At 41.1% G+C, this 27406-nt stretch overlaps 1 protein-coding gene across 7 annotated transcripts in view; it reads left to right on the top strand.

Moving 5' to 3' along the window:
• Window positions 1-26787, top strand: part of ptprub (protein tyrosine phosphatase receptor type Ub) — a 147002-nt gene extending 120215 nt beyond the window's left edge. For 4 of the 7 annotated variants that reach the window (XM_029451268.1, XM_029451271.1, XM_029451269.1 and 1 more), the window contains 13 exons: window positions 4259-4331; window positions 4428-4504; window positions 8419-8455; window positions 9345-9442; window positions 11645-11761; window positions 12632-12786; window positions 13592-13727; window positions 14434-14583; window positions 17660-17974; window positions 20356-20481; window positions 22319-22476; window positions 23939-24074; window positions 24190-26787. In XM_029451268.1, the coding sequence (XP_029307128.1) occupies window positions 4259-4331; window positions 4428-4504; window positions 8419-8455; window positions 9345-9442; window positions 11645-11761; window positions 12632-12786; window positions 13592-13727; window positions 14434-14583; window positions 17660-17974; window positions 20356-20481; window positions 22319-22476; window positions 23939-24074; window positions 24190-24252 (1641 nt within the window). In that variant the 3' untranslated portion in view covers window positions 24253-26787. Of the gene's footprint in view, window positions 1-4258; window positions 4332-4427; window positions 4505-6886; window positions 6905-8418; window positions 8456-9344; window positions 9443-11644; window positions 11762-12631; window positions 12787-13591; window positions 13728-14433; window positions 14584-17659; window positions 17975-20355; window positions 20482-22318; window positions 22477-23938; window positions 24075-24189 lie in introns of all 7 variants that reach the window. The other 3 variants (XM_029451266.1, XM_029451267.1, XM_029451270.1) reach the window with 1 other exon arrangement.
• Window positions 26788-27406: the final 619 nt, after the last annotated feature.

Below are 27406 nucleotides of genomic sequence, written 5' to 3' on the forward strand. Positions count from 1 at the left end.
ACTTTGAGAAACTTCTAAACCTTATAGGTTTAGGTATAGAAGATTCTGGGAGTGTTAGTGCTTGTATACTCTGTAGAGGAAGTATACGAAATACAATTTATTATTAACACTATTTACTAGTGAGAAGTGACCATGGTGGAACAATTGATGTCAAGCCCAACATAAAAGAAACAGTGCAGATTCCGTCCTCATGATCACACAAATGTGGATCACTGACACACAAAAAGAATACAAAAGAGCATAGTTCACACAATGCTGGTGATAGCCCACACAGTGAAGAGTGCTGCAAGCCTATGCACTCAAACTCAGAGCTGTGAGTTGAGTTTCTTCAAGGTGCGAAGTAGATTCTGGCATGGATACACTTTGTGATACTACAGGACACATGTCAAGACACAAGCATGGGGTTGGGGGTCAGCGTCTTCCAATTTCTTAGGCTTCACAGTGGCTCAACCATATAAGATAAAGTGTTAACAAGTGAGTAGTTTGGGTATCTTTATTGGCTGTTCATCAGTAGTAAGAAGGTTCTTGTGAAATGACTACATGTTGTGTATAACTTCTAGCTATGAGAGTCCATGTTAGCTGGAATGGCTCTTGCAAGAGCGCTGTGCGAGGCCATCAATCCTCCTCTGACATCCTCCATGCGCCCTCCTCACAACCATCTGAAATTAATTAGCGAGGGTTAAAAAAAGCATCTGGATCACACTGTCGCTGTGCGTATGAATAAATCATCCTCATTTGGGCCAAAAGAAGACCTCTGTCATGGCGGCAGGCCTGATGAGGTTAAACATCTCTGGTGGTGCTCGAGTTGGTGAGTCCCTTGTCCATTGCTGAAAGATTGAGGGGTAGGAAAGGGGGAGTCTGGAGGGGTTGAGTGGGAAGGGAAGAAAGATGAAATGTGAGAAAATAGAGTTCTTGGCTTCCATGCCCTGTCACCTACAAATAACCTCCTCCCAGTAGCAATGTTAGTATTTACCTCTGCAATATATGGTGCAAGGTGTGCGCTCTATAATTTGCGAAGGTAACCATCAGATTGTGATGCGGAGGACAATGCTCACTTCCTCACACAGCAGAGGTCTGATGATGCTCCATAATGATCCTGCTGATGTTCAGATCCTTAAAACCGATCTGTAGTGTCCCAATCAGATATCCTGTCATCTGATTCAGTGGGTGATTGATCTTAGTGGTTCTGCATTCCAAAGGACGGAAAAACCATTGATCAGGAACTCCAGGAACCTACCAGAAATAGTTCAGAATCTGCATGCACCACCACTGTTGTTTGTTGTAAATCACTTGAGTTTGCTCAGCAGATCACTGCTTGGCTAGTTTCTTTTTTGCACCAATGCACCGTGGCCGGGGCTTAAGTCCTGAGTTGAACTGTAAGTACAGACATTTTTCTCCTGCAGAGCATTGCTTATCCCTCTCCTGCTGTTGCAGTGGCCACTAACTCTAGCTATATGTTCCAGGGCACATAATGACGGGCACAGATCTCTGAACACCTCTCCCCTGTGGAACGTTTGTGGATGAAAGTTGAGATCACACCCTTGGAAAAAATCCATCCTTGTCACCCACAGCCCATGGCCCTCATGAAAAGAGAAAACATCTTTTGTCTCTGGTTCATGGTTTTCCCCTCTGGAACTCTGGTTGTGGACTCATTAAACTGTCCCTCACGGGCAAAACACACTCCACTCAAAAAATCAATACACACCTCTTTTGTTTTTATCTCTTTGCTATGGACTATGTGTTTTGATAGAGTGTCTCTCCATTATGAAGGAAAATGATGAGGAGTATCATACTACACTGCCCGGCAGTATAGGATTTTATTTCCCCGAAGAATACCTATGTTGTGTAAAACATTGATCAAGAATTTACAGTGAGCTGTAAAGGGGCGTGTATGTGTGGCAGCTACTGTCATATTCCCAGTACAGAAACTTACAAGTAAACAACAGCAGAGCTGTACTGGAGAGCTCAACACTTTCATTATACCACTTTATACCCTGAGGCTGAGGTTAGCAAGGATGATCATTGATTCAAAGTTCAGTTGCACCAGAGGCTACTGAATTACTGTGCTTATTTAAAAACAAAAAACAGCTACCTCATGCTACCTTTTTGGCAGCATGAATCAGGCTTGTATATTATAGTTTTTGACATTTAATATCCCAATTGTATCACATGTCAGACATTTCTGATTGGATTTTGACTGAATGTGGTGGGATTATGAATCTCATCTCCGCCTTGGCATTTGAACAATTGTGTGGGTGAAAACATTACAGGTGATATAAGAGTTATTGAGTGAGATGAAATATCTAGTAGGATGTTGATGTAGCACATCCAGATGTAAAAAAAAAAGAAAAATTAAAAGTGTAATAATGTCAGAAGGTCAGGACTGTACTTGACAGTAATTATTTCCTTCATCTCATTTTCCTCATTTTATATGATCCTCTTAACCAACCCACTCCACTGATCCCTACCAATGAGAGTTTCTAATCAATTTTCCACGGGTCTGTGTTGCTTCCCTGTACTCCCCTTCAGTATACTGTCACTTTTCTCACTGTTTTTCTCCCTGCATTGTTCTTCTCTCTGCTCCTCTCTCTTCTCTGGAGGTCTGAGCAGAGGAGTGGTTGGAGCAGAGAAACAAAGAGAGCTCAGAGGTCTAGTGTCAAAAATGCAAGCGAGGGAGGAGCAGGGAGCGGAGTGATGGAGAGAGGTAGAGAACAAGGGATTCAGGAAAAGAGAGACGGACCCCTGAGAGAGGGTGTCTGTGTGGAAAGAGGAGGAAAAAGTGAGGAGGAGGCTGTAATCCCAGGCAGGATTTGGATGGTTCTTGGCTCTCTGTGGGGAGAACTGCGTTGTAATCCCCTGCTCAGCATGCATACTTGGGCAGAGCTTCACCAAATTCCCCTAGTGGCTGAAAACCACAGGGGGTAAACTGGTATGGAAGTGTGCGTGTGTGCGTGTGTGTGTGTGTGTGTGTGTTTTTTCATGGATCTGAAGGACTTAATTTAGCCCACAGTGGACGCTCAAATGTGGTTTATGATGATTGTGTGAGAGTAAGCATTTGCCAGTGTATCCACGCAGACAGGTGGATGATAGGGACTCTGGAGACATGTTGCTGAGTATGATGTGTTATATTACAGATGAGCAGCCATCCATAAAGCAGGTGACAAACAGTCTCTCGGATTTTAGTCTAATTAGAATCTTCTCACCATACAGTGATTCATATACTGCATATAGTAAATCACAAAGCAGTACTCTACAAGAAAATTATTATTCCTCATGTAAGAGGAGGCTAGCCTTTGTTTTTGTGTTCTCCCACGGCACATATGTCATTTACAATGATAATGCAATGTGGAAGTTCTTGTAATTTCCGAAACAATGAGGCTTCTCATTTCTAGCCAACAACCTCTGATTTTGCTGGATGAAATCATGACGTCGTTGGCAGATGTGATCAGCTAGTGGCTAGCTAGCTAGTCAAGCTAACAGGAGCTCCAGGAGTTGGAGAAGCTCCAGGAGCTGCCTCCAGCTGGCTTTTTAATATTTCTAGCTGACTCCCTGTGAACTGAAAACCCTATAAAAGCAGTCTTCAAATGATGTACTTGGTGGCTACATCGTGCTAAAAGACTTAGTCTAAAGCTAAATGTCAACACCCTTACCAGTTGATGATCCTCTTCATTGTAAACACTGTAGGCTCTTTTCATTTTGAAACAGATATATTAGACATCTTTTTTTGTACGTACATTTCTATTATATGTTTATTGTATTCCTGGCTTTTGCAGTACTTTGTTTTCTGTTTTCTTACTATGTTTATTGTGAACCCCAAAATACCAAGGTACATTTCTTGTATGTGAAAACATAGTTGATTCTGATTCTGAATGCGGCATGTTTAAAAATACAAAGTTTGACAGACCTGTCGTGCTTAGATAAGGTTGCTAAGCCACTGGGTTAAAATGTTGACTGGCAAGAATAGATGCAACTGGAGGTGCATGACTTGTTTTGGGATCAGACGAAGACTATATGATGCTTTAATTACACGTCATGCATAAACAAATAAACCTCTCCGTAGGATACAATGGCTCTTAATCTTGACATGCTTAATGTGCTGATAGGCTTGTATCATGCTCGCCATGAAACCTAATGTTCACACATAAAACAAAAGACAAGATGTGTTGAAGCTTTGAATAAGGTTTATCTAAGATATTTGAATTGTTAATATAGAGAAGCCCTTTTCCTGAAATGTGCATGTGTCTCTTTATCTCTGTAGAGCTTCTTTGATGGCTGGGACTGCACGAAGAAGAAGGACAAAACCAAAGGGAGGCATGACACCTTGTTGGGATGTAAGTCATCAGAAACCATTTTCTCCTGTTTGTATTATTATGGTGGAAACTTTGTTTTTCAACAGTGTTTTGCTCTTTTATTCTAATGCGTCTCAGATGACCGCCACAGAGTCAAGCTCCACCCTCTCCTGGGAGACCCCAACTCAGACTACATTAACGCTAACTACATTGATGTAAGTCTAATCCTGTTTTTCTGCCTCTGTTTGACATGGTATACAAATAGTCTGCCGAGTCTCTATCTCTGACACCCTGCAAAGCCACAGTCCATCTCTCTCATTCCTGTAAGCTCACCAGTCTGCTGGCCCACTTTCACCTGGAAGCTTTCATCCAATCAATCGCCCTTCCTAGCAACGTTTTGCCAGCTGCCATTGTTGTCAGTTGCTACAGCGAATCCCTGACCCAGACTAACTCGGCTATCGTTTTTATTAAAACAGAGTGAAATGAATGCATTTAATGCCTTGCGGAGGAAATGAACCTTTCTGAAAGATGCCACAAAATCCCCCTAAATTAAATAGACATGATTGATGTTTTTCAATCTCCGGATGGGCCGCCGGGAGGAGTTGATCCTTTTCCAATGTTCACCTTAACTGTCTGCCACACATGCAGTGCCACAGTAACATTCTCACTGATCATATGAAATACATGTATTTCTTGCTAATGTGTCTCACACAGTCTCATTCATACATGTCCCCATTCATAAAAAACTAGAGGAGGCTGTGCTTATTCAGAAAGCAGAAGTGCGTGTTTAGATTGCAACAGTGACAAAAGAAATCGGCCCAGATTTAGAAAAAATAAATTTTACTGCCAGATATACTTGTAGACAGAAACTTGTATTTCGGTTCCCCAGTGAATTTGCTGTCACAGCCCTCAGGTGTTGCTATTCATTTGAGTCATGTCAAGTCAAGAGAGTCTGGCAATCTGATATGGTTTCTTTATCTCACAAGATTTATTTTGCACCCCTCTCATTGGGACTAAAGTAAATATGGCACTCGGTGAGAAGTTGAGTCAAGATGATGCACTCCCAGTGTTGTTTGAGGTTGATAAGACGTTAAAATATCCTGTCTCTGTCAAAATGTTTATAAAAAATATATAATAAAGTTTTTCCAGTGAGAGAAAATTACGAGCTAATGTGATTTTAGGTAGATTTCTTCTTTAGGCCTAGCTATAATATCACAAATGCTTGAGACTACAAGGCTTTTTCCGCTCTCTTTTATTTCTCTGTTGAGAATGGCCAGTGGTGAGATGCTTTTAGAGAGTTAATCACAATGCGAGGGCATTAAAAACCTGACCTGCTGTTAGCACTGTAGTTATCATGAGGGTCTCCATTAGCGTTTAAGGCACAGAGGTGCAGGCATTAGAGAGAAAACACCACTCAGCAGCCACTACAGTGTCGGAGTCAGTGATGTTACTCTCTGACAAAGCTGACCCGGCAAGCTGCATGGTATGTACTTAGCAACAGTGAAGCATATTTTGGACAGCCTGTGATTATTTCGCCAGAGGTTAAATGGAAAAGTTTTTCATCCCTCTGAAATATATTTGCCTTCAAAACAGAGGTGAGAAAGCGCACACTCTCTGTCCCCTTTTTTCTCTGTCACTTATTACCTGAGTGTTTGCTTGGCTGTGGTGAGTGTTTGCTTGAAGAAATGCAGAACTTTGCATATGTTCAACAGCTTCCTGCGCCTGTTTCAAATGTAGAGCAGTCCAGTGCGTCATGGCTGTTGCTGATTTACATAACGTCTGCTTCTAAAGAGTAACAGGGTCTTACTGACAGGTGTAGCATGGCCACACAATCAAACACACACACACACACACACACACACACACACACACACAGCGAGCGTCATACTGATATTGAGTTTGGTCTAATGTATTATTGTAAAAATAATAGTAACATCATACTTTGTCACTCAACTCAAAGGCCTTGAACAAATGTTTTCTCAATAAGCTTCTCACTATCAGCTATGGGCTCCTACATGAACACATGTTTTGCTACAGTTAGAACAGAACAAAGATTTTTGCATTTAGGTTTTTTCCCCTTGCTTTTCATATTAGTTTGCAAGTGGGTGGGGTTCAGTTGGAAAACGGGAATGTGGAGTATTTCAGTGCAGTAAGAGTTTCACAATGTGATGGTTGTTTATTAATGTTGCCCGGCTGTTTTCTATCAAAACTGATCACAGTCACGAAGCATAAATAAATAATTAATGTACCTTTTAACTTCGATTGATGCTTGATTAGTCATCCATATTTAATTTGGAGCTTCAACGATTTTGCACATAATAGTCTTTAAGTCTTTAAATAGAAAATCCTTTACGCATATTTACAGTAAAGGAAACTAAGAGTAATTATCATTTGGAAAAAAATCTAAACATAGATTTGAATCGTAAATCATAAATTCACACAAGAAATGATATGACACATGATATGACACACACACACACACCTCTCCTCACCTGTCTGTAACCATAACTCCTACTTACCAAAAGCTTATTTCATTAACTAGCCTATATGTCTTCTTTTTCTACTCCCCGTCCCCACTTCGACCTTGGACCCTGTAGATTCGGATTAACAGGGAAGTAAGTACTTCACTGCTCGTTCTTCTGCCTTCCATCGCTCTATTTTCGCTCTTTCCCCTCTCTTCTCTTACCACTTCCCTACTCTCTTTCCACTATCCTCTATCCACAAATGCTCAAAGGTCAGTGTGTTTCAGGTTTGTGCACATTTGACAACCCTCCGGAGAGAGGACCTTGCTGTTAGTTCTCATAAGTGGCCAAGACTCAGGAAGTTTAGTTGCTATGGCCACCGTCTTAAGTGGAGGAGTGGTAGCGTTGCTGATTGTGTTTGGCTGAAGCCAGAGGAATTGTGGATAGCAGGCCTCACAGCACTGGTCATCCATCTCCATTTCAAACATGTCCTCTCTTACATGACTGGATGAAATTCAGTTGAGCTAATACATCAGCAGCGTTTGCAGACTCGACATGATCGGAAGATGCCCTCTGCAAAAATATGAAAACTGTTATCAACAAGGATTGGCACATCATGTTGATTTGATGAGAGCCGGTGGGCTCGGGAGTTTATTCACATTATTCCTGACCTGCTTTCTCATCTCCACAGAGTCATGTAAGGTAATTGGAGTTTCAATTATCCTTCCAGCTGCTCCTCTCAAAATGACAACAGACAGCGAACCACAACGTCCACGTGGTTGTCTAGGTGATGTCTTGGGAGACAGTCTCCTTTACCGTGAAAGGTTACATAGACTGTGCTTATTTTCAAGACTTTGAAAAGTTTGCTCGTCCTTAAAGTGCTCATGCTTCAAAGTCCCTCAGGTGGTCTTTGTCATGTTTATTTCCCTCAAGGCGGTAGAGGTGTCATCTCAATGTTCATTCATATTCACCCCATACTCACGGTATGAAAATGTCTGTCATCTATATCAAAGGCCGTCACATCTTTTGATATAAAGGATCTCAGAATACTTCACTGTACCTATCTGATTTTGCCATGAAAACTGTTTATGTTGGTGATGGTATCATTGCATTTATGTGAAACCTGTGTATGATATTCTCGTGACTTGTGAAAGGAATTCAAGGAGGAAGTTTTCAAGGGTATTGTGTAGATTTTGGTTTAATTCATCAAACCAGATATATTGCACCTTCAATGAAAATTCATTTGTTTTATCTCTGCGAGAGACAGTTAAATAAATTGGACACCTGAAATTGAAGAATGTACGTTTATTTATCATTTCTTTTATTAAACTGTCACAGGGATACAGTCATTGTTTAGTCAGCTCGCCCGACTCGTTGTCGGAATCACTTTATCAGCAGTTTGTCAAGATTCAGTATTTACCATGTGTTTCCTCGACTGCTCCAAACTCTCTGTGGACACTGTGAGGTCAAAGACATGTTCTGGGGTCAGCAATAGGTCAAACAGTGCTAGACAGTAAACTGGATTCACAGTTACAGTAGGTCAGTAGGAGAGCAGAACGCAGAGAGCAAGGGAAGGGAAAGGGTGAGACAGGGAGGCATCCTCCCATACAGCTGTGCCTGAGGCGCAGATGGCTTACTCAGCATGTCATCCCTCTTCTCTCTTTCAGGGCTACCATCGATCCAACCACTTCATCGCCACTCAGGGTGAGTATCCTGGCAAGGCTATAGTGTGTGTTTATGTGTGTGTGTGCATGTAGGACATTGCCATGGAATAAATTGAAGATGATCCAACCAAATGAGCCTTCTCATAGCACAGTCCCTTGCCAAAACCATATCTATGGCAAATCCAAAGGTGATAGTGTGACTACCAACCTGTGAAGGCTTTGCTAGTGATGTCCCTGAATCAATCATGAGAAGAGGTGAATAATTAAACACATTAATTATAGCTCCTCAATCTCTGTGACATACGGAGCACGTGTTCATTGTTGGGGAGAGAACCTTTAGTTCACCCTCCGTCGCTCAAATATAAAGTCGCTGCTGACGGACAGTCAGAGACTGTTAAAAATGTCCCTCTGCTGCTTTCTAAACCCCAAGGAGTGTCAGTTTCCAGGGAGCTCTGGTCACAAAGTCATCCAAGGTCTGCTCATCTGCTTATCTTGCACCAGCACCTCCTCTTCCCCCCCGTCAGAGAGACAGAGAGATGAAACCTGCGAGAAAGAAAAAAAGACGTCAGCAGTGTTTTTGTCTCTCTGAGCATTCCTTTCCTACGTGATCCTCGTTTTAAAGTTGTATCTCGCTTCCTAAACGTCTCCTCCTCAGATGACAATGAGTGAGTGATGGTCCCCCGGGCTTTCATCATCAGCTACTGCTTTTGTGTGTCACCCATCACCCCTTCCCCTTCTGCCTGGAATTCCCAATAACTTTATTGACAGCACAATCTTGAGAGATCAGTACCCCGCCGTCTGAGGAAGGGCACTTGGGTCACAATAACACAAGATTTAACAACAGCAAGAACTCCCTTATTGAGCAGAGCGCGCTTTGATGCTGCCAGTTTTTGTCTCTTTGTCTCTTATTTTTTCCTTCTTCCCACTAGGACCCAAGCAGGAGACTCTGTATGATTTTTGGAGGATGGTGTGGCAGGAAAATTGTTTCAGCATCGTCATGATCACTAAGCTGGTGGAGGTTGGCAGGGTAAGTGATGTGCACTCCCCACTTTTACCTCTCCTGTCACCTCCCAGTCTTCAGAAACATCCCACATCCACCATATGGGAACATTTCAGTGTCTATTCTAAAGGCTTTTTGTGTGTGATAAGTATAGATCTCACAGGGGCTTGCTGTGCATACAAAGTGCAGTCTAAAAGCTGTTGATTTTGGCAACGATGCCCTGCATTTATGTGAAATCACAAGCCGTAGAGAGCCAAACTGTAAAAGGAATAGTTGAACATTTCGGGAAATGCTTTTCTCGGCCAGACTGATTGAAAACCATACTTTTCTACACAAAGTTTCTGTGCGCTATACATTGAACATTTGCATTCTACAGGATTTTTACATTATTTGTTTTGGAAAGATCATGAAATTGCGATGATTTTCATCCAGTCCATAAAATGTGCTGTGCAATACTTGAAATACGTGAGGCATAAAAATGTAAGAGCCACATATCTAGCACTGCTTTCCTTGTATACAATGCATGACTACACAGGTTTAATGGCTTTACTGTAGTACTCTTATTATCCACCTCATATAAATACCTGTAGTATATGAATTATGCTCTCAGCACCCCATCCTTTTCAGTCCAGGCAAGAGAAATGTATTACTCAGTGGATGGATGAAATTACTCCATTTTTCTAGCAGTAGCCCCTACATCTAATTTGATTCTCCATACCCACAATTATGGGAACACTCACTGAGAACTAGTCCATGTGGCTAAATCCAAATAATACCTCTATTAAATAAAATAAAAAAACCTCCTTTGTTGTTGGTATAAAAAAAATGTCTGCCCTCTTGTTCATTATGCTTCCCACCATTATGTAATTATTGTGATTTTACTTTCTTTGCCCTCCGAGAAAAAGTATCTGCAGAGGAACAGATTGTTTTTGTTCTTCCACAGCATTTAAGGTGTGACCTCTGTATGTTTTACTTTATACATTTCACACAAATATCAATTTGTTCTAGTTAAATAAACTAAATAAATACCTAATATCTTTTTCACTTATGACACAGGTAGTATATTTATATAGGCCATCAAATTAATTGTGAAAAAAATAATAATAATGTAACTTGATGCTTGTTGCTTAAAATTCAAATATGATGGAAAGGACTCAAAAAATCCAAAAGTAGCCCAAGGAGCGTCGTCTATAATAAACCCTAACTCTGCAATCCGTTACTCTCTGCACATGCATAAGCAAAGATGACATCTCGTACCATTTGTCCAACAGTTTAACCGTGTAGTGTTTGGATTGATGTTATAATACCGTCTTTTACTTTTTTTTGCATTGTCAGTAGTAATTCTGCAATCTAAAACACCCCAACAGCATCGTTCAGCAGCAGATAATCAACAAGCATTACATTTCATGGAAGTAATTAATCTGGTATCTTCCTTTTAGACATATTGAACTATATAAGGCATCTGTGTCAAAGAGAGGGGGAGATTTAGATGAATTGGTCCTTAAGAGGGAGACGTTTTGGAAAATGGGGCACTTTAAGCCAGAGAGGTTAAATTGAGGAACACTGGATCCTATTGTCTCTCAAAGAACAGATGTTTTTTGAGAAAAGTAGGACATTTTGTTAAAGAACGGATGTTTTAATGTCAACTGTATTTTTGAGTTAGGTTTATCCTTAAAGCAACTTTATGCAGAAATTGGTATTTTTGCAGTTTCATAGTGCAATTCACTTTTACACCGCTGTCGTAAATATGGACAGCTGTACACAGGCATTTGCTATGATTTCATTATTTATGATCAAAAACTAGCGAGTTTATAGCTTTGCTAACAAAACCAAACATCAAGCAAGTGCAACAACACAAGACATAGCAAGCCTTTTACTTTGCGAAGCTCTTACCAGCGACTAAAAGAGAGATTTACTCTCTTCATCCTATTGCTCGGTTATTCTCTCCTTTTCTCCTCTTAACTTCCTCCGTCAACCTACTCTTTCGTCTCTTTGCCGATTCGATTATTTCAAACTTTCATTATACGGTAAAATTGTTGCATAATTTTGCTTTTATTATCTAGGGATGAAAGAGATTGGATTATAGATTGAACCAGAAATTTTCACTTTGAACTGGAGAAATAAAATGTGGAGATTCAACTTTCACAACACTCTACAGATTAATTCATGTTATATTTTTCAACAAGTCAATGTGAGGTTTAACTCTGTGGCTTCACTATTTTGAAACAGGTCAAATGCTGTAAATATTGGCCTGATGACAGCGAGATGTATGGTGACATCCAAATCACTCTGCTAAAGACAGAGACACTGGCTGAATACACAGTTCGCACCTTTGCTTTGGAGAGGGTAAGTTTATCTAAGGTTTACATTTTGCCCACCCTTGTTTGCCGACCCGCTTTTGCATGTATTAGTACTTGTTATGATATTCTTAGAAGTAGAAGTAGTACATTAATAGAGGGGATTAGAGACTTGACAGGATTTACTGCTGATGGGTTTGAGGGCCACATGTTAAATGGAGAGGAATTAATACCAGTCGCTATGTGAATGCCCCTGCCATCTTTGGGCCCCTGATGGACTCCATCCTGTCAATCTCCGGGGAATCTCTCTTTGGAGGGGCTCAGAGCAACGCTGGAGTGATAGTGGCACAAACACAGCATTATCATCACACTGTCACATTCGCTCTCCATGGGCACACACTGCCGCTTATTCAAATCGGCACAAATTTGGGAGCTGGTGACAGCTTGTTTTTCATAGCTCTTTTCCTTTCTTTTTTTGGAATTCTGTCTTTGACAAATCTTTGCTTTGCGTCGCTTTACTTTGTTATCTCTGTACAGCGGAATAAATTGCTGTGTGACTGCAACAGCCTCCCAGTAGAGAGGAGAAACCTCTCAGCCCTGCCTGAGCTACGAAAACCTCAGTAATTCCTTTTCACGTGTCTGTCAAACTGCAGCTGCTACTAGCATGCGATGCCCAGAAGCCTAACTGTCCTGGAAGACCTAACACCCCACGTAAATAATGTCCTGGTCATCCTCACACTGAACCGAACAGTCTGTCACATCCATCTCGGGGGGCGGGGGGGAGGGTTGATGTCTCTGAATTGATGCAAGCACGTCTTGGATGAAATTAGGGCCTGTAGGCTACTATGGTTAGTGTGCAAGCCATGTAAATATAGTGTTTTATATGTAATGCTAATGTGTACTGTGTTGCTGTTGACAGAGGGGATACTCAACCAAGCATGAGGTGCGTCAGTTCCACTTCACATCCTGGCCTGAGCACGGGGTGCCCTATCATGCCACTGGACTGTTGGCCTTTATAAGAAGAGTGAAAGCCTCTACGCCTCCTGACGCCGGCCCTGTGGTGGTCCACTGCAGGTAACGTGGTGCTTAGCAACAGCTTTAACCTGTAATGTTGTAAAACCAAACCAAACGATAACTTTTATTGTAAATATGGATGTTATCACAATTAATTTTTCAGAGTATGTCGAGTAGTATAAGTAATAGATAGTACTCTCTTTTGGGAGGCTCATGGCCACTATGATACACAGAGTGAGGGTCACGTGATTGACGGAGGCAGCTGTTAGCTTTGGTAGGCTAATCTTCGTTAGCCTTGCTAGCTAGGTTACTTGTCCTGTAAAGAAATATTGAAACACAAACTAGGGTAAGGTTACGTTGTTCTAAACAAGTTGCCAGATATCTCGGTTTTCTTTTTCATACAAATACCACATTTCAGTGATTTATATGTAGCCTAATCGTAAATTAAACATTTTGAAATGCAACAACATGGCTATTACAGAGCTATTTAGATTTACCTTCACTGAATTGTCTTTTGCTGGTGGCCTATCAAAGCTTTCATTAACTCAGTCAGTTAAAGGAGGTACAGCCAAAACATAATCTAGTTCAAATTAACAAACTGCATTTTCAATCATTTCAATTCAAATCACCTACTGTCACTACTATCACAGTGTATCCTAGCTTGCGCCATGACTGCTAGTGCTAGTTTAGCAAGCTCAATCTGTGACATGACCCTTGCCTCGTACATTGTAGCGGTTGTCTGGAAACACTCTCCCATTCTCTTTTTAATCATGTTGTGTAACAACTTGTGCTCCTGAGGATTGTACTGTATCTAGTGCTTTAGGATTGTGCATGGTTCCTCATGAAAGATGTCCCTTATGTGCAGTGTGGGGGCGGGCCGCACCGGCTGCTACATCGTGCTGGATGTCATGTTGGACATGGCCGAGTGTGAAGGCGTGGTGGATATCTACAACTGTGTCAAAACCCTCTGCTCTCGTCGCATCAACATGATCCAGACAGAGGTCAGGTCAACTGCACAGCGAGTAAACCACTTCACATTCAAACTCAAGTTAAATATCTCAGATTTGTATTGCGCATATTCAAGAGGTTACATCACTAGTCATAATATGGTAACGTCCTCTCCACTGGAAAACTTCTGGAGAGTCAGGTTTTCAAACATTTGTGTTTCCCTCCTGTTGTTTGGAAATTTGGAAAGAGTGAGTGGGGTGTATTATCATACTCCCCCTCTGGGACTCATGTAAAGGTCATTGCGATAGTTTTAGAGAAAAGACTCACATTGTCTCTCAGTGTGCTGTGTAGATGTGCTGATAATTTGCATATTCACCCCTTATTATTTAAATCCGACATTGTCTTAGCTGTTTATTACATTTGTTGTTATTTGCAGGGGTGCTCTAATTAAATGCGCAACGCATGTGTTTGTTTACTTTGTTATATTTATTTATTTTCCAACAGCTTTCAAACACCAACAACATTATACCACATTCAGAACAAGGTTATCTGCCATTCTTGTTATTGTTTGATTATTTTCTCACACCTACATATGTTTTTATTACGTTTCATTCTTACCTTGCCTCATTTATAATGTCTGTTTAGCTGCTTTCAACCACACAACACTCATTTGTTATCTAGCACCCACGAGAGTACATATGCATGCCAAGACATGTGCACATACACAGCACTTAATTAGGTTACCCATTGTCCTTCCAGGAGCAGTATATCTTCATCCATGATGCCATTTTGGAGGCCTGTCTGTGCGGAGAGACGGCCATCTTGGTGAACGAGTTTGCGGTTACCTACAAAGAGATGCTGCGAGTGGATTCCCAGAGTAATTCCTCACAGCTACGGGAGGAGTTTCAGGTCAGTCTTCAGTCTCCATCATGACCTCGAACAACTTTCTAGGCCCATAATTATTTTGTTAAAATATGCTTCCATTTCCAAGTCATTCCTGCCCCTCTTATTTTCTCTGATGTTGTTGTTTAGTTTTGGTTTGTTTATTTGATATTTAACCATTCTGTCTTTATATCTTTAAAAAAAAAAATATATATACATCACCGTTTCTTGAGTTGTGACGTTATAGTTAGATTGAAATAAAGTCAAATCTAGCGATATGTAAATATATATGTAAATGTTATATATGTCCCTCTTATAAATGCAGCCACTAAGACAGGGGTGCCCACACTTTTTGGGCTTATGAGCTACTTTTGAAATAATCAGGTCCAAGTGATCCACCTGTATTACAAACAAATGCTGCGAGTCGGGGGGGGTGCGGCGGTGCTGTCGGCGGTTTGTGGGAGGGACGGAGGGGGGGGGTTGCTGGTGCATAGTTCACTCCACTCCGCTCCTTTCCTCCGCTCTGTCTCTGACTTTAGGTTGTGTGCGGGAGCGAAACAGTGGTGAATGCGCAAGGCAAGAAAAAAACTTGAATTTCCGGGGGCACGGGGTTCCGTGGGGGGAATATATATATGTAGATTTTCTTTTACGGTGCGCGATCTACCCGCACTACACTCACTCACGATCAACCTTTTGGCCACCCCTGCTCTAAGATATGGAACATGCAACCACATATTCTGAATTACACATCCCACACAATATTTTGCATTTATAATACATTTATTATATATCATCTACTAAATTATTTAATTTACCTTAATTGAACCTATTAGTACTTCTACTGTTACTTTTAGTATCAATAATATAATGCTAATACTAGCACTCCTACTACTGGAGTACTACTCCTACTACTCCTACTACTCCTACTACTACTGTTACTACTACTCGTACTACTCCTACTACTACTACTACTACTACTACTACTACTACTACTGTTACTGCTACTACTACTACTACTGTTACTACTACTACTATTACTACTGTTACTACTACTACTACTACTACTACTGCTACTACTACTACTGTTACTACTGTTACTACTACTACTATTACTACTGTTACTACTACTACTACTACTACTACTATTACTACTCCTACTACTCCTACTACTACTACTACTGTTACTACTGTTACTACTACTACTGTTACTACTACTACTATTACTACTGTTACTACTACTACTACTACTACTACTACTGTTACTACTGTTACTACTACTACTATTACTACTGTTACTACTACTACTACTACTACTGTTACTACTCCTACTACTCCTACTACTCCTACTACTACTACTACTACTGTTACTGCTACTACTACTACTACTGTTACTATTACTACTGTTACTACTACTACTACTACTACTACTACTACTACTACTACTACTGTTACTACTGTTACTACTACTACTGTTACTACTACTACTACTACTACTATTACTACTGTTACTACTCCTACTACTCCTACTACTACTACTACTACTACTACTACTACTATTACTACTGTTACTACTACTGCTATTACTACTGTTACTACTACTACTACTACTGTTACTACTCCTACTACTCCTACTACTACTGTACTACTACTACTACTACTACTACTACTACTACTACTACTACTACTACTACTACTACTACTACTACTACTACTACTACTACTACTACTACTACTACTACTACTACTACTACTACTACTACTACTACTACTACTACTACTACTACTACTACTAAGTCTGTAACTTGTATGGTGCTGTTGCCATTTGATCAGGTTTCTCTTGAAAATGAGACACTGTGTCTCAATGAGATTTCTTTACCTGTATAAATAAAGGCAAAAATAAAAAATGAGCATACTGTTGTGTACTGTAAATGTTCTCAGTTAAGTTAAAACAGTCTGCTTGGTATTCAGACAGTTACATAATCCATAGAGGATGAATACATCTTCTCTGTTGTGGAAATGTTCTTCACAGCAGAAAAGGAATGGGCTAATGGAGGGGTGTGTGTGTGTGTGTGTGTTTCATGTATACATCCATAAATGTATGTATGCGTGTGTGTATTTGTGCAGGATGGTGTTGGTTTCTTTTCACTTTTGATACTGCGACTGTCATTGAAATCTTCTGCCTGGTTTCTAGGAATGCGGCCGCAGAACATTTCATTAATTGTTGATTAGGAGGGAAGAGAGCCAGCTGTGTTCCCACAGTATCCCCCCCCCCCCCCCCCCCCAACCCGCAGCAGAGCTCAACCAGCAGCCACATTGATTTCAGGTTTAGCATCTCAAATTAATACTGGAAAAGGCTCATGCCCCCTCCTCTAATTTTATACTGTTTTATCCTTCTACTCTACATAGGAATTATGATAGATGCATTGCTTAGTGCTTAGTACTGTAGGTGGAGCGACACTCTGATTACCTGATTACAAACTGTTAGTTCTTCATAAAAGAAAAGGTTACATGCCTCACTTTGATCTTGTAAACTCATCCGTCTGACATGTTGTTTTAAAGCCTCTCCATTACCCAGTGAGCTACATACTGCAAACAGCCAACCGGTAGTACTGACATCAGCAAGTCACAGATCTATTATTGATGCTGTGTGTTAATGATCCAAATATTTTTTCGCATTGTCTAATGTAATTACAGCTAAATGAACAGAGAGTTCATCAAAGAAAATTGGTATGCAATATTTCCCTTTGAGTTTTATCTTTTTCTTTTTCTTTTTTTTTACCTCATTACATTTCCTTTCAGAATGCGGTCGGCCTAATTTTTCCTTTATTATTTTAAATCAGTTTGTCAACGAGCTGTTCAGAGTATTAAGATTCTTTCAATTAACATTATTGGATTCTTCATTCTCTGTGTCCCAGTCTTCCCTCCTTCTGTCTGATTCATTTATCTTCCTCCTCCTCCTCTCCTCCTCCTCCCCTCCTACCAGCTTTGATTCCTCTGCTGTGTCTCTCCACTCCTCACGCCTTCCATCTTTTTAATTCTCCCCTCTGTTTCATTTCATCCTCCCGTCACTCTCATCTCACCTCTTTAATGTTTCCATTTGCAGACGCTCAACTCTGTGACTCCCCACCTGGATGTGGAAGAGTGCAGCATTGCTCTGTTGCCCAGAAACCGAGAGAAGAACCGCAGCATGGATGTTCTGCCGCCTGATCGTGCCCTGGCCTTCCTGGTTACGACTGAAGGGGAGAGCAACAATTACATCAACGCTGCTCTCGCTGATAGTTTCCATCGGCAGGCTGCTTTCATTGTGACCCCTCACCCTCTGCCGGGCACCACGGCGGACTTCTGGAGGCTGGTCTTTGACTACGGCTGCACAGCCGTGGTCATGCTCAACCAACTCAATCAGTCAAACTCTGCCTGGGTAAGGTCAAAGTGTTATATACTGCTTTATTGCCATCGATTTGTACTCTATAAAGGAAAATAGACAAAAAATAGTTTTGAGTTCGCTCACACAAGACCTGTTTGCTATACAAGTTTTTACTTTCAGTCTCGATTTATCTGAACTTAAAACTTTTCCCGACAGACCCTGCCTTCACTGTGTCTGTATCTTACTGTGCTTGGGATTAGTTCCTTCATGCCATTTTGTTGGGCTTTGATCCCTGACCACATTGATCTCAAGGCATGACTAGATAACACCCGCCCCAGTTTATCCTCCCCCCTCCTCAAGTTACATCTCTGAAGAATAGGCTTGCATTACCCTCCAGCCACATCTCAGGCTTTTTTTTTTTTGTTGGCGTCCCACTTTTTCTCATGAGCGTATGTCTTCCTCTGTGCTGCAATAGTCCCTGTTCCTTCTTTAACACTTGTAATAATAACAAGGGGAATCACAACACAAGATTCAAGTTCAAGAAAAACATTTTCAACGCTAGGAACAAATTACTAAAATAATATCATACATTCATTTTGAAGTTGAGATTTTAAAGGCAGTTAAGCCTTTGTTATCCTGAACCATTTTGGTAATTACATGTGGTTGGAGCTCTAATGGAAATGCTTAAAGTGATAAAAAAGGACTTAAGGGCTCTACCAGATAATCAGGTGCCATTCTGAAGAACGCTCTAAAAGTCAACAACAGCTCCTACAGTATAGGCATGGAAATATAATCAAATCTCACAGTTTCTTTCAAGAGTATGTAGCAAACTGTTGAGCGCATTGCGCTATACTGTCTAATATTTGTGTATAATTTAATATTACCTTGTATTAACATCAAAGACAGATGAAGATAATGGATTATGCAGAATCTAGATTTTTAGGCGTAAATTCAAGATTTACAAGCTTTGCGTTGTCAAACTTTTAATATGAAGCATGTGAAATATGTTTTAAATTCTATCAAAGCAGGTGCTTACTATATATTATCAATCTTTTTTTGTCCAAGGTCTATCTTAGATGTTTGTAAAATCATCCCCTGACATGTTTTCAGTGTTTCTTGGATAATGATCTGGTGGAGGTATAATTATTTATCGAGTGTAAGTAGCAGAACTGTCTCTAAAAGCTCCATTATTTCATTGATTTCACTTGATTAACTAAATCACCAAAGAGATTGTGTTGTATAGTGTGTTTGACAGAAACTGAACAGAACTCATCCAAGAATTGAGCCATGCACTGTACGTCAAAGTACCTCTTTAGTTGATAAGATACAAATCACCAATTGAAAAATGTTGTTTTTGACAAAAAGAACCAAACAATCATCGGCTGTTCCAGAGATACCCACTATTCAACTTCTTTTATCCTAAAAACGAATAAGTCTGTCTGGCTAAATGCACCTCAATGTTCTCTGAGTAAAGGAATATGCTTTATAGTAGACAGTTGAGCACTGCTGACGGTTTTCACAATAATTCATTGCTATCTGGCGCTCATTATGAGAGTATCCTACAAAAACATTTTTGTCAAAATCAGTAAACCCCATAACATGATCTTTGAGAGCCTTGACAGGCTCCTTGAACCATTGAGTACAATGTGCTCATTACATGTAAAATGATAGGGTTTCTGTGATGGCTTTTCTGCATGCTGTTTTGTAACACCCTGTGTAGTCTGGTACAACACAAGACGAAGGGAAAATAAATTGTAGGTACCCCCCTGTTCAATCCCCCGCTTCATCCACTCCCCTTTGAATGTTATTCATATATTTTCTTCCAGTGCAATGCACTTCCTTTTGGGTCTTGCCTGAAAATAGAGTTACGCCACTTTAAGTTGTTCTCAGTAAGATCTTGCTATTAACTCTATAGAGTTCATTCATGGCACGGGAGTACTCTGTACTCTGTCTACCTCTTGTTGCAATCTCTCAAGTCTCATTACATCCCTCCCTCCCGCGCTGCTTCACCCGCCTTAATAACACCAGCATGGTACAGTATCACCTCCTGTTCTACGTCGGCAGTAGGCACACACTATCACCTCTCTTGTCATTGCTGTTATTATACTTGTGCGTCTGTGTCTCACTTCAACTGTATTATGTTCTTTTTGTTTTACAGCGCATGCATGGTCTTACACACGCATACTTGCCAAATATGATCATTTGAACTTCTTAAAGTTCTCCTGTCTTTGATGATCCAACGTTTTGAGAGCAAAGGCCTTTTTTTGGCCACAATTACTGAAGAATGTGCCACATTTAATCCCTGATAAATCTCTCTCTCTCTCTCTCTCTCTCTCTCTCTCTCTCTCTCTCTCTCTCTCTCTCTCTCTCTCTCTCTCTCTCTCTCTCTCTCTCTCTCTCTCTCTCTCTCTCTCTCTCTCTCTCTCTCTCTGTAGCCGTGTGTTCAGTACTGGCCGGAGCCCGGTTTACAGCAGTACGGGCCCATGGAAGTGGAGTTTCTGTCCATGTCAGCAGATGAGGATGTGATCACTCGTCTGTTTCGGGTCAAGAATGTCACGAGGGTGAGTCATTGAAAAACGCCAGCACAGGACATGTTGTTCCACTCAGTGGTATTTCACAAAATGATAACTTGAAGCTCATTAGAAATGCATTAGCTGTGACCCTCACTGATAATTCAGATGTGACATTTTAGCAACAGTACATTTAGAGCTGCCAGCTGTAATGTGCATCTAAAAACCATCTGACACAAGTCCTCAAAGCCAAAGTACTATAGACTCGGCTGTAAAAAGTACTGTATAGATGGTGTTTTGAATGTCTATAAAACATGTGTGCAAACTCAAACTTGATGCTGGATTTTCTACACAACATGTGCCTGTGCATCGTTATTTGTCTATATTTCTCTCTTATGCATAAACAACGGTACTTCTCTAGTGTATGCCTCAAGGGAAAGAGGGGATTGTCAAATAAATACATTTTAAAATAAATACACTCTAAAATATAGCCTGGAGATTTGTACTGAGCACAATGTAAAAAAAGAAACTCATAGACTGCATCCTACATACTACAAAGGACATTGTTTTGATATTCAGCAGTCCAGAAAATTGAACCAGACGTGCCACCAGTGTTTTCCATAAGATATTCCCATAAGAGTGACACATATTATAAGAACTTTCTATGGAAAACATGCAAGAAAAGCCCATTAACATGAAGGCAATAAAGGTCAATCTGTCCCTTTTTCCATTTCTTCTTGTCATTACCTAGATAGGCGTCGTCCTTCTCTTAGGTGCCTGTTGGCATACTAAAGAGCCAACTTTTATCATCATAATGCATGTGATATTTTCCGTGGCAGGATACTCTTTGCAAGCTGCAAAGCAGACTCTTTTAATGTGGTCATAAACCATATCACACATTTAAAAAAACGTATCTGACATGTAGAGAATTAGGAAGACACTGGCAGCTCTGTCATGGTAGAGGAAGCACAGGGGATGTCAATGTGGTCTTTTCTCAACTTTTTTGTGTTGATTGTGCATGTGTGTATGCAGGTATGGTTTAAGCCTGAACATTTGCATAAGCACATGCATGCATTCTGCTCAGGATCACTGTCAACCCAATTATTTAAGAAATCTGTATGCAAGGTGTTTCCTGGCTGCTATTAGAACCAGGGCGACATGCTTTGCACAGAACTTCCTTTCTTGATTGGCATCCTCACCTCCTCTGAGGACTGTCCTTGTCATTCCCCTCTCTACCTATTGCACCTTCTTTGTACTCAGTACGCACCACTGTCAAGGAGAGGGCAAGTTAACACAGCATGGGAGAAATCAAATCACACAGAAATAACACACACCTCTCCCTCTCACTGACCCTCTCTCAGTGCATTAGTGTGTATGCTTCCTGTGCGTGACAATGATATACAATGGTAGAGTGTAAAAGTCAAGGGAAGTGCAATGTAAGCATATGTTTGTGTGGGTATGTGAGTAGTACAAAAAAAAGTACATTGTGTAAAATCCCATCTCTGTTGAGGCAATTCCTTCGTGCATCGTTGGTGTCTTTGCCAGCCCAATTTGCATGACTTACAGTTCTCCACTGGTCCTTAAGTATTAGGTGAGATTCCACGGGACAAGGTTATGAACACACAGGGACCTCTCTCACACACAGCCCGGGCCCCGCGTACACCTGCAGACCTATATATCTCAAAGTCAGTCTGCTGAGTGAGCACAGCGTAGAGTGCCAGCTAGCAGCCTGGGGAGCACTCAAACACGGGTGTTAACTGGCACACACAGAAATACTGAAACAGCCAGAAAATGCAATTCAACACAGACACACAGGAGCACACACACCCACATATGGTACAAGTTCACTCAGAATCCATGTGTTTTCTTTTTTCTTTTGCATCCCAAGCTCCAAGAGGGCCAGCTAGTGGTGTGTCAGTTCCAGTTTCTGCGCTGGTCGGCGTATCGAGATGTTCCAGACTCCAAGAAGGCTTTCCTCAACCTGCTGGCTCAAGTGCACAAATGGCAGAGGGAGTGTGGAGAAGGTCGCACCGTTGTCCACTGCCTGTGAGTAATGTGTTAGCGACACGCATCATGTACTGTTAATTAAAAGAGAAAGAGACAAGGCAGAAATACGTCCAGTCTCCTCTCGGAAAAGGTCTCAGACAGGATATTACTGCTGTTAAAGAGTGACATTTAAAAGTGCATTTAAATCAAAATCTTATTCTCAGAGGGGAGTATCACATAAATGTTAAAACATGGTGAATCATGACTGTTTGATGAGACAGTCCGTGTCGTGTCTCTCGTCTCTCTGTTGGTTTGTGTGTTTTTTTTGGTGCAATGAGATGCAGAGCAAAGTATTTTTCCATGCTAGTATTTTTCATAATGCGGAAAATCAAATTGTGGTGTAATGTGCTGTGCCGTGCCGTGTGGTGTTGTATGCCCCTCTGTTGTCCTAAGCCCCCCGGGAGCACACCCGCTGATGAATATGAATGGGCCGTCCACCTCATTGCCAACCCATCACACGTTCATCCCCACCGCCCCCATCCAAAAGCACATCACTCAGCGCTGTCACACAGTGTTACCCACGACAACCAGGAAAGAGATTATGGAGATCAAATCAATTATGGCTTAATACAGAACGCGATGGTTCTTACTACAGTAAATCCAGGACTGCCAAAGCACTGACGACGATTGATTGCCTTAATATTGCTTGTATACGCTGCGGAGGCTTCCATGCCCACCTTCCCTGCATTGATCTCTAGAGAGAGGAAGTGGATTGTCCTCCTCTAGTTTATTGATATCGCCTTTCATTTATGATGACCAAGACAATATTTCCTAGGATGCCACACTCTGCTGTTATTTCTCAATTTTCTCTTCCTTTTCTCGTGATGCTATTTTTGTATCAAGATATTGTGTTCGCAGGCAGTATGAACTGTATTAAATGTTTTTCATGATGTAGCATGCGCACAAAAATGGGGTTATCAGATTACACATATTCTTCCCTGCTTAGACAGTATTATTGTCTTCCAGAATACACTTAAATAAATTAGGAGGCTCCAGCTGGAGACAGATATATTTGTGTATGTTGAAGTTTACTGACAGTAAAGGTCTGAACCATTACCTAACATGCTCGCAATGGCAAAGCTAAAATGCTGATGTTGGAAAGTCAAACAAAATCGTTACAATTCAACCTGAAGGGAACATGAATAGCAATCCATCCAGCAGTTGTTTAGACATCTCAGTAAAAAACAAAGATGTCCACCTCATGGTGGCACTAGAGGAGTTGTCAGGGGGTCACCAAAGTCATCACGATTCCTCCTCTGGGGAACATTTCTGTATGAATGATTTTTTTTTATGGCAATCCATCGAAGTGGTGGGCCGACCAGTCGCCATTGTCATCCCTAGAGCCACGCTTCTAGCATGGCTAAAATACAGTGTTCAAGAATAAAAAAATGAATTGTAAATCAAATGAACAGGAAAAGGCATCTGTCTAAGATGTTTTGTTTTCTTAAACACCCCTCTGCAGTAACGGCGGTGGCCGCAGTGGCACCCTCTGTGCCTGCAACATTCTCCTTGAGATGATCCAGTACCAGAACATGGTGGACATCTTCTATGCTGTCAAAACTCTACGCAACTGCAAACCCAACATGGTGGAGTCCCTGGTAAGAGCGTCTGTAAATTAAAAAAGAAACAGTGTATTTTCTAGTGGCAAGAATATGTCTATGATTGTTCTCGTGTTTTCACTTTTTAATTTAAGAATGTTGTATTTTCTCTCAGGACCAGTATCGATTCTGCTATGACCTTGTCCTGGAGTACTTGGACTGCTTTGAAGGTAGATAGCAACCAAATGTTTCCATAGCGGCGGGATCCCATCTGCAGGAGATTCAATTCAAGGCCACCCAGTGACCCCTCTACTTTAATGTTTGGACCTATGGACTTGGCATTGAAAGGACTGCAAAGGAAAGAGAAGGGACAAAAAAAAACATGGTTAAGATTCTCACTTTTAACCTTTAATGTACAGCTGTCATTTCCTCCCTTGTTGGTGATGTTTATCTCTTTTGATATTTTTTGTGCTTTTCTTGGTCCTCTTTGCCTCCGGACTAAAGCTCTTTTGTGCTGAGGGTCTCTGTAGCAGCGAAACAATATTCTGAGCTACGATATGGACCTGTCTATTCTGAAGAAGGGCCCCCTTGGCTGTGTTTCACCGTCTCACTTAAACAGTGACGGGGGGCTGAAATTCCAGAGTCACAGCAGAATTATCTAAATGTGGAAGCATTTTATTCTCTCTCAAGAGCTACATACAACAGCAGTCCTCTGTGGTTGTGGCATGACTTATCTACCATACCATAAACTGCCTTATTCTCTGATGATAGGACAGATTTATTCAAATCACTGAATACATCTAAAAGGTTGTCATACTGGTGTACAAACAGCAACACGAGATTTTAACGAGACCTACAGCATTAGGATAGACCAGCCCAGCCCTCAACAATATTGATGCAGAAGCTGTACAGTAGTGCAATGTGTTGTATTTTGCCATAATGTTTGTGCTGGATTACCATGTGTGCTATTGGTGGACGTGTCCAGGGACCACAGCACTGGGCCTGGTGCCACCACTGAAGATTTCTGTCTCATTACTGTCGCCGTGCCAATCCCATTGACTGACTTGAATCCTCTCTTTACTTTGCTATACTGCGTCATCTTGATATATGCCTACGAACATACAGTATGTACTGCATCAGCTAATGTTCTCGCTCCAAAGTGATTGTTTGTATTTTATACCCAGCGGGAAAGAAAAAAGGATCGGGGAGGAAAACTGTTAGAAATGTACTGACATGCCATTGTGGTGGTGTGAAAAATGATGTTCCATTAATGCCGTGGTGAAGTGTCTCAACCAGTGCAACCAGAGTCTGTAACTCCTTGTTCTCCTTTGTTGTCTGAGGCATTTGGTTGTACTGTAAACAGCAAGCTAAACCAGTTTGAATTTTATCATAACCCTTTCAGGTAGGGGGTTCATTTTGACAATTTTGACATGAATTTTAGTTGTTGTTCCTAGTGGTGTAAATTAAATGAAGTAAATATATAAAAGAAGGCGCATTAACATCATGCAGAGGGAAAAAATGTCATTTTTAGTATCCTAAAATAAAAATGGGAGGAATAGTAAGAAACATTGTTCACAGACTCAGCTGTTTAGCTATCAATGATCTGATGGACAAACAAAATCCACTTTTTTTTCACCTAGCAGACAATTCCTGTAGACCGCTGGAGTTGTTAATGCCTGAAACAATTGAAGAATGTCAGGCAGTGTGATACACATAATGATCTGACTCCGCCTCTAAAATAAATTAGGAAGCAATTATCTTTGTAGTTTTTTAAATGTTCCAGAAGCAAGAAAATATCTGTTCCGCACTCCTTAAAAATATGTTATGCTCCACCATGTCCCCTGAAATTTCTTTAAATGTAGGTTTTCAAGAAGTATTGGTAAAGGTATCACTCCAGGGCCTTCCCTAATAAACAAGGAGAGACACCTTGAAACACACAGAAACTGAGAAATGGCAGCTATGCGAACTCTGCTGCTAGTTCGCAGCTCACAGTCTGGTTCAGGTGGGATCGCCAGAATGTGTGAGGAATTTAACAATACACCAACATCACCTGGCTCCCACAGGTTCACTGATAGAGCAGCTTGTTTTTTGATGGGGATGAAGAATGAGGTAGCTACAGTGTAGTCAGCGATCTGACCCAGGATCACTGCAGGAAGTTCCTGGACACTTTATCTCGAGGGTGGAAGGAATGTGTACATACAGATGTATATTATGTTATGTGAATACTATGTGAATAATATACTATATGTTTGCTGAGAGTAAAGACGTACAGTAAGTAACCATTACATAACCACGAAGGTGAATGTGCTGTAAATGACCATTTTGTGAGTTTATTGCCAGAACTTTTAACAGCTGAGTATGAACTATGAGTCTCCCTGACGGTTCATTCAAGAGCTCGGAGTAAAACAGGTCTGTCAAAGCATGAATGAATCTTTTGTCTGCTTTGCATTTCATTTAGTTATTTTCAGTATATCCCAATCCACATCGTTTATTTCAACTGCTGTGTTTTCCATCAGCCACGACTGTGAGCGTGTTGTACTTTTGCCATCCCAAAGCTTTTTATTATGACTGCTCTCTGAGCGGTTGCGACTGCCCCAAGAGTACCGCTGATTTCACATGTGTGTTTCTGTATGAAGCGATGGTACATGACATGACCGTTGTATTTGTGGGGGCAAGGTGTGTATTTAATACGAGACGGAGAAGACTGATGTATTTTGAGGTTGGGAAAAGGGGTTTGTTCCGAAGAATATAGCGATCAACAATAAAAGAACAAGGGGGAAAAAAGTGTTGTTGTCAACTTTCATTGGGTGTTCTGTCAAAAAATGCATACACAGCTAAAAAGAAAGTCGCTGTGGTTTTATGATTGGTTTGTCAGCAGTAGCAGAGAAGTGAAAGATGGACGTGGACTTCCTGTCTACAAGCCTCTGACCCCACTGCGGTTTCTCATTCGGATGTGGTCTTTTAGCAGTTTCCTTCGCCTTGAACCACATCGACCATTTGATCTCTCCCCTCTTTTTAAGCTCTCGCTTTATTTCTTTCCCCTTTCCCCCTTTCATCACCCCTCCTCCTCTCGTCTCCCCCATCCTCATCTCCTCTTCCATTACTTTCATTTCTCCCTCTCATCCTTCTCCATCTGTCTCGCTCTGCTGCTCTGCCCAGAGAAAGGTGACTCCAGACCACAGACTTCCTCTCACCCACGGCTATGTTGAATAATGCAGAAGTCCTGCAAACTGATCCAGTCTTTAGCAGAGGGACAAGCCATATTAATTAGAGGACAAGACCCCGTACTGTTCGGTTGAGGACAATGTAGGTCATATGGATTTTTTTAAATATTTAAATCGTTGAGAGATTGATAAGCCTTAAAAACAAGCTACCGCATGAGGTAAAGGAGT

The sequence above is a fragment of the Cottoperca gobio genome, chromosome 16 (genome assembly GCF_900634415.1).
Source record: "Cottoperca gobio chromosome 16, fCotGob3.1, whole genome shotgun sequence".
Taxonomy (NCBI): domain Eukaryota; kingdom Metazoa; phylum Chordata; class Actinopteri; order Perciformes; family Bovichtidae; genus Cottoperca; species Cottoperca gobio.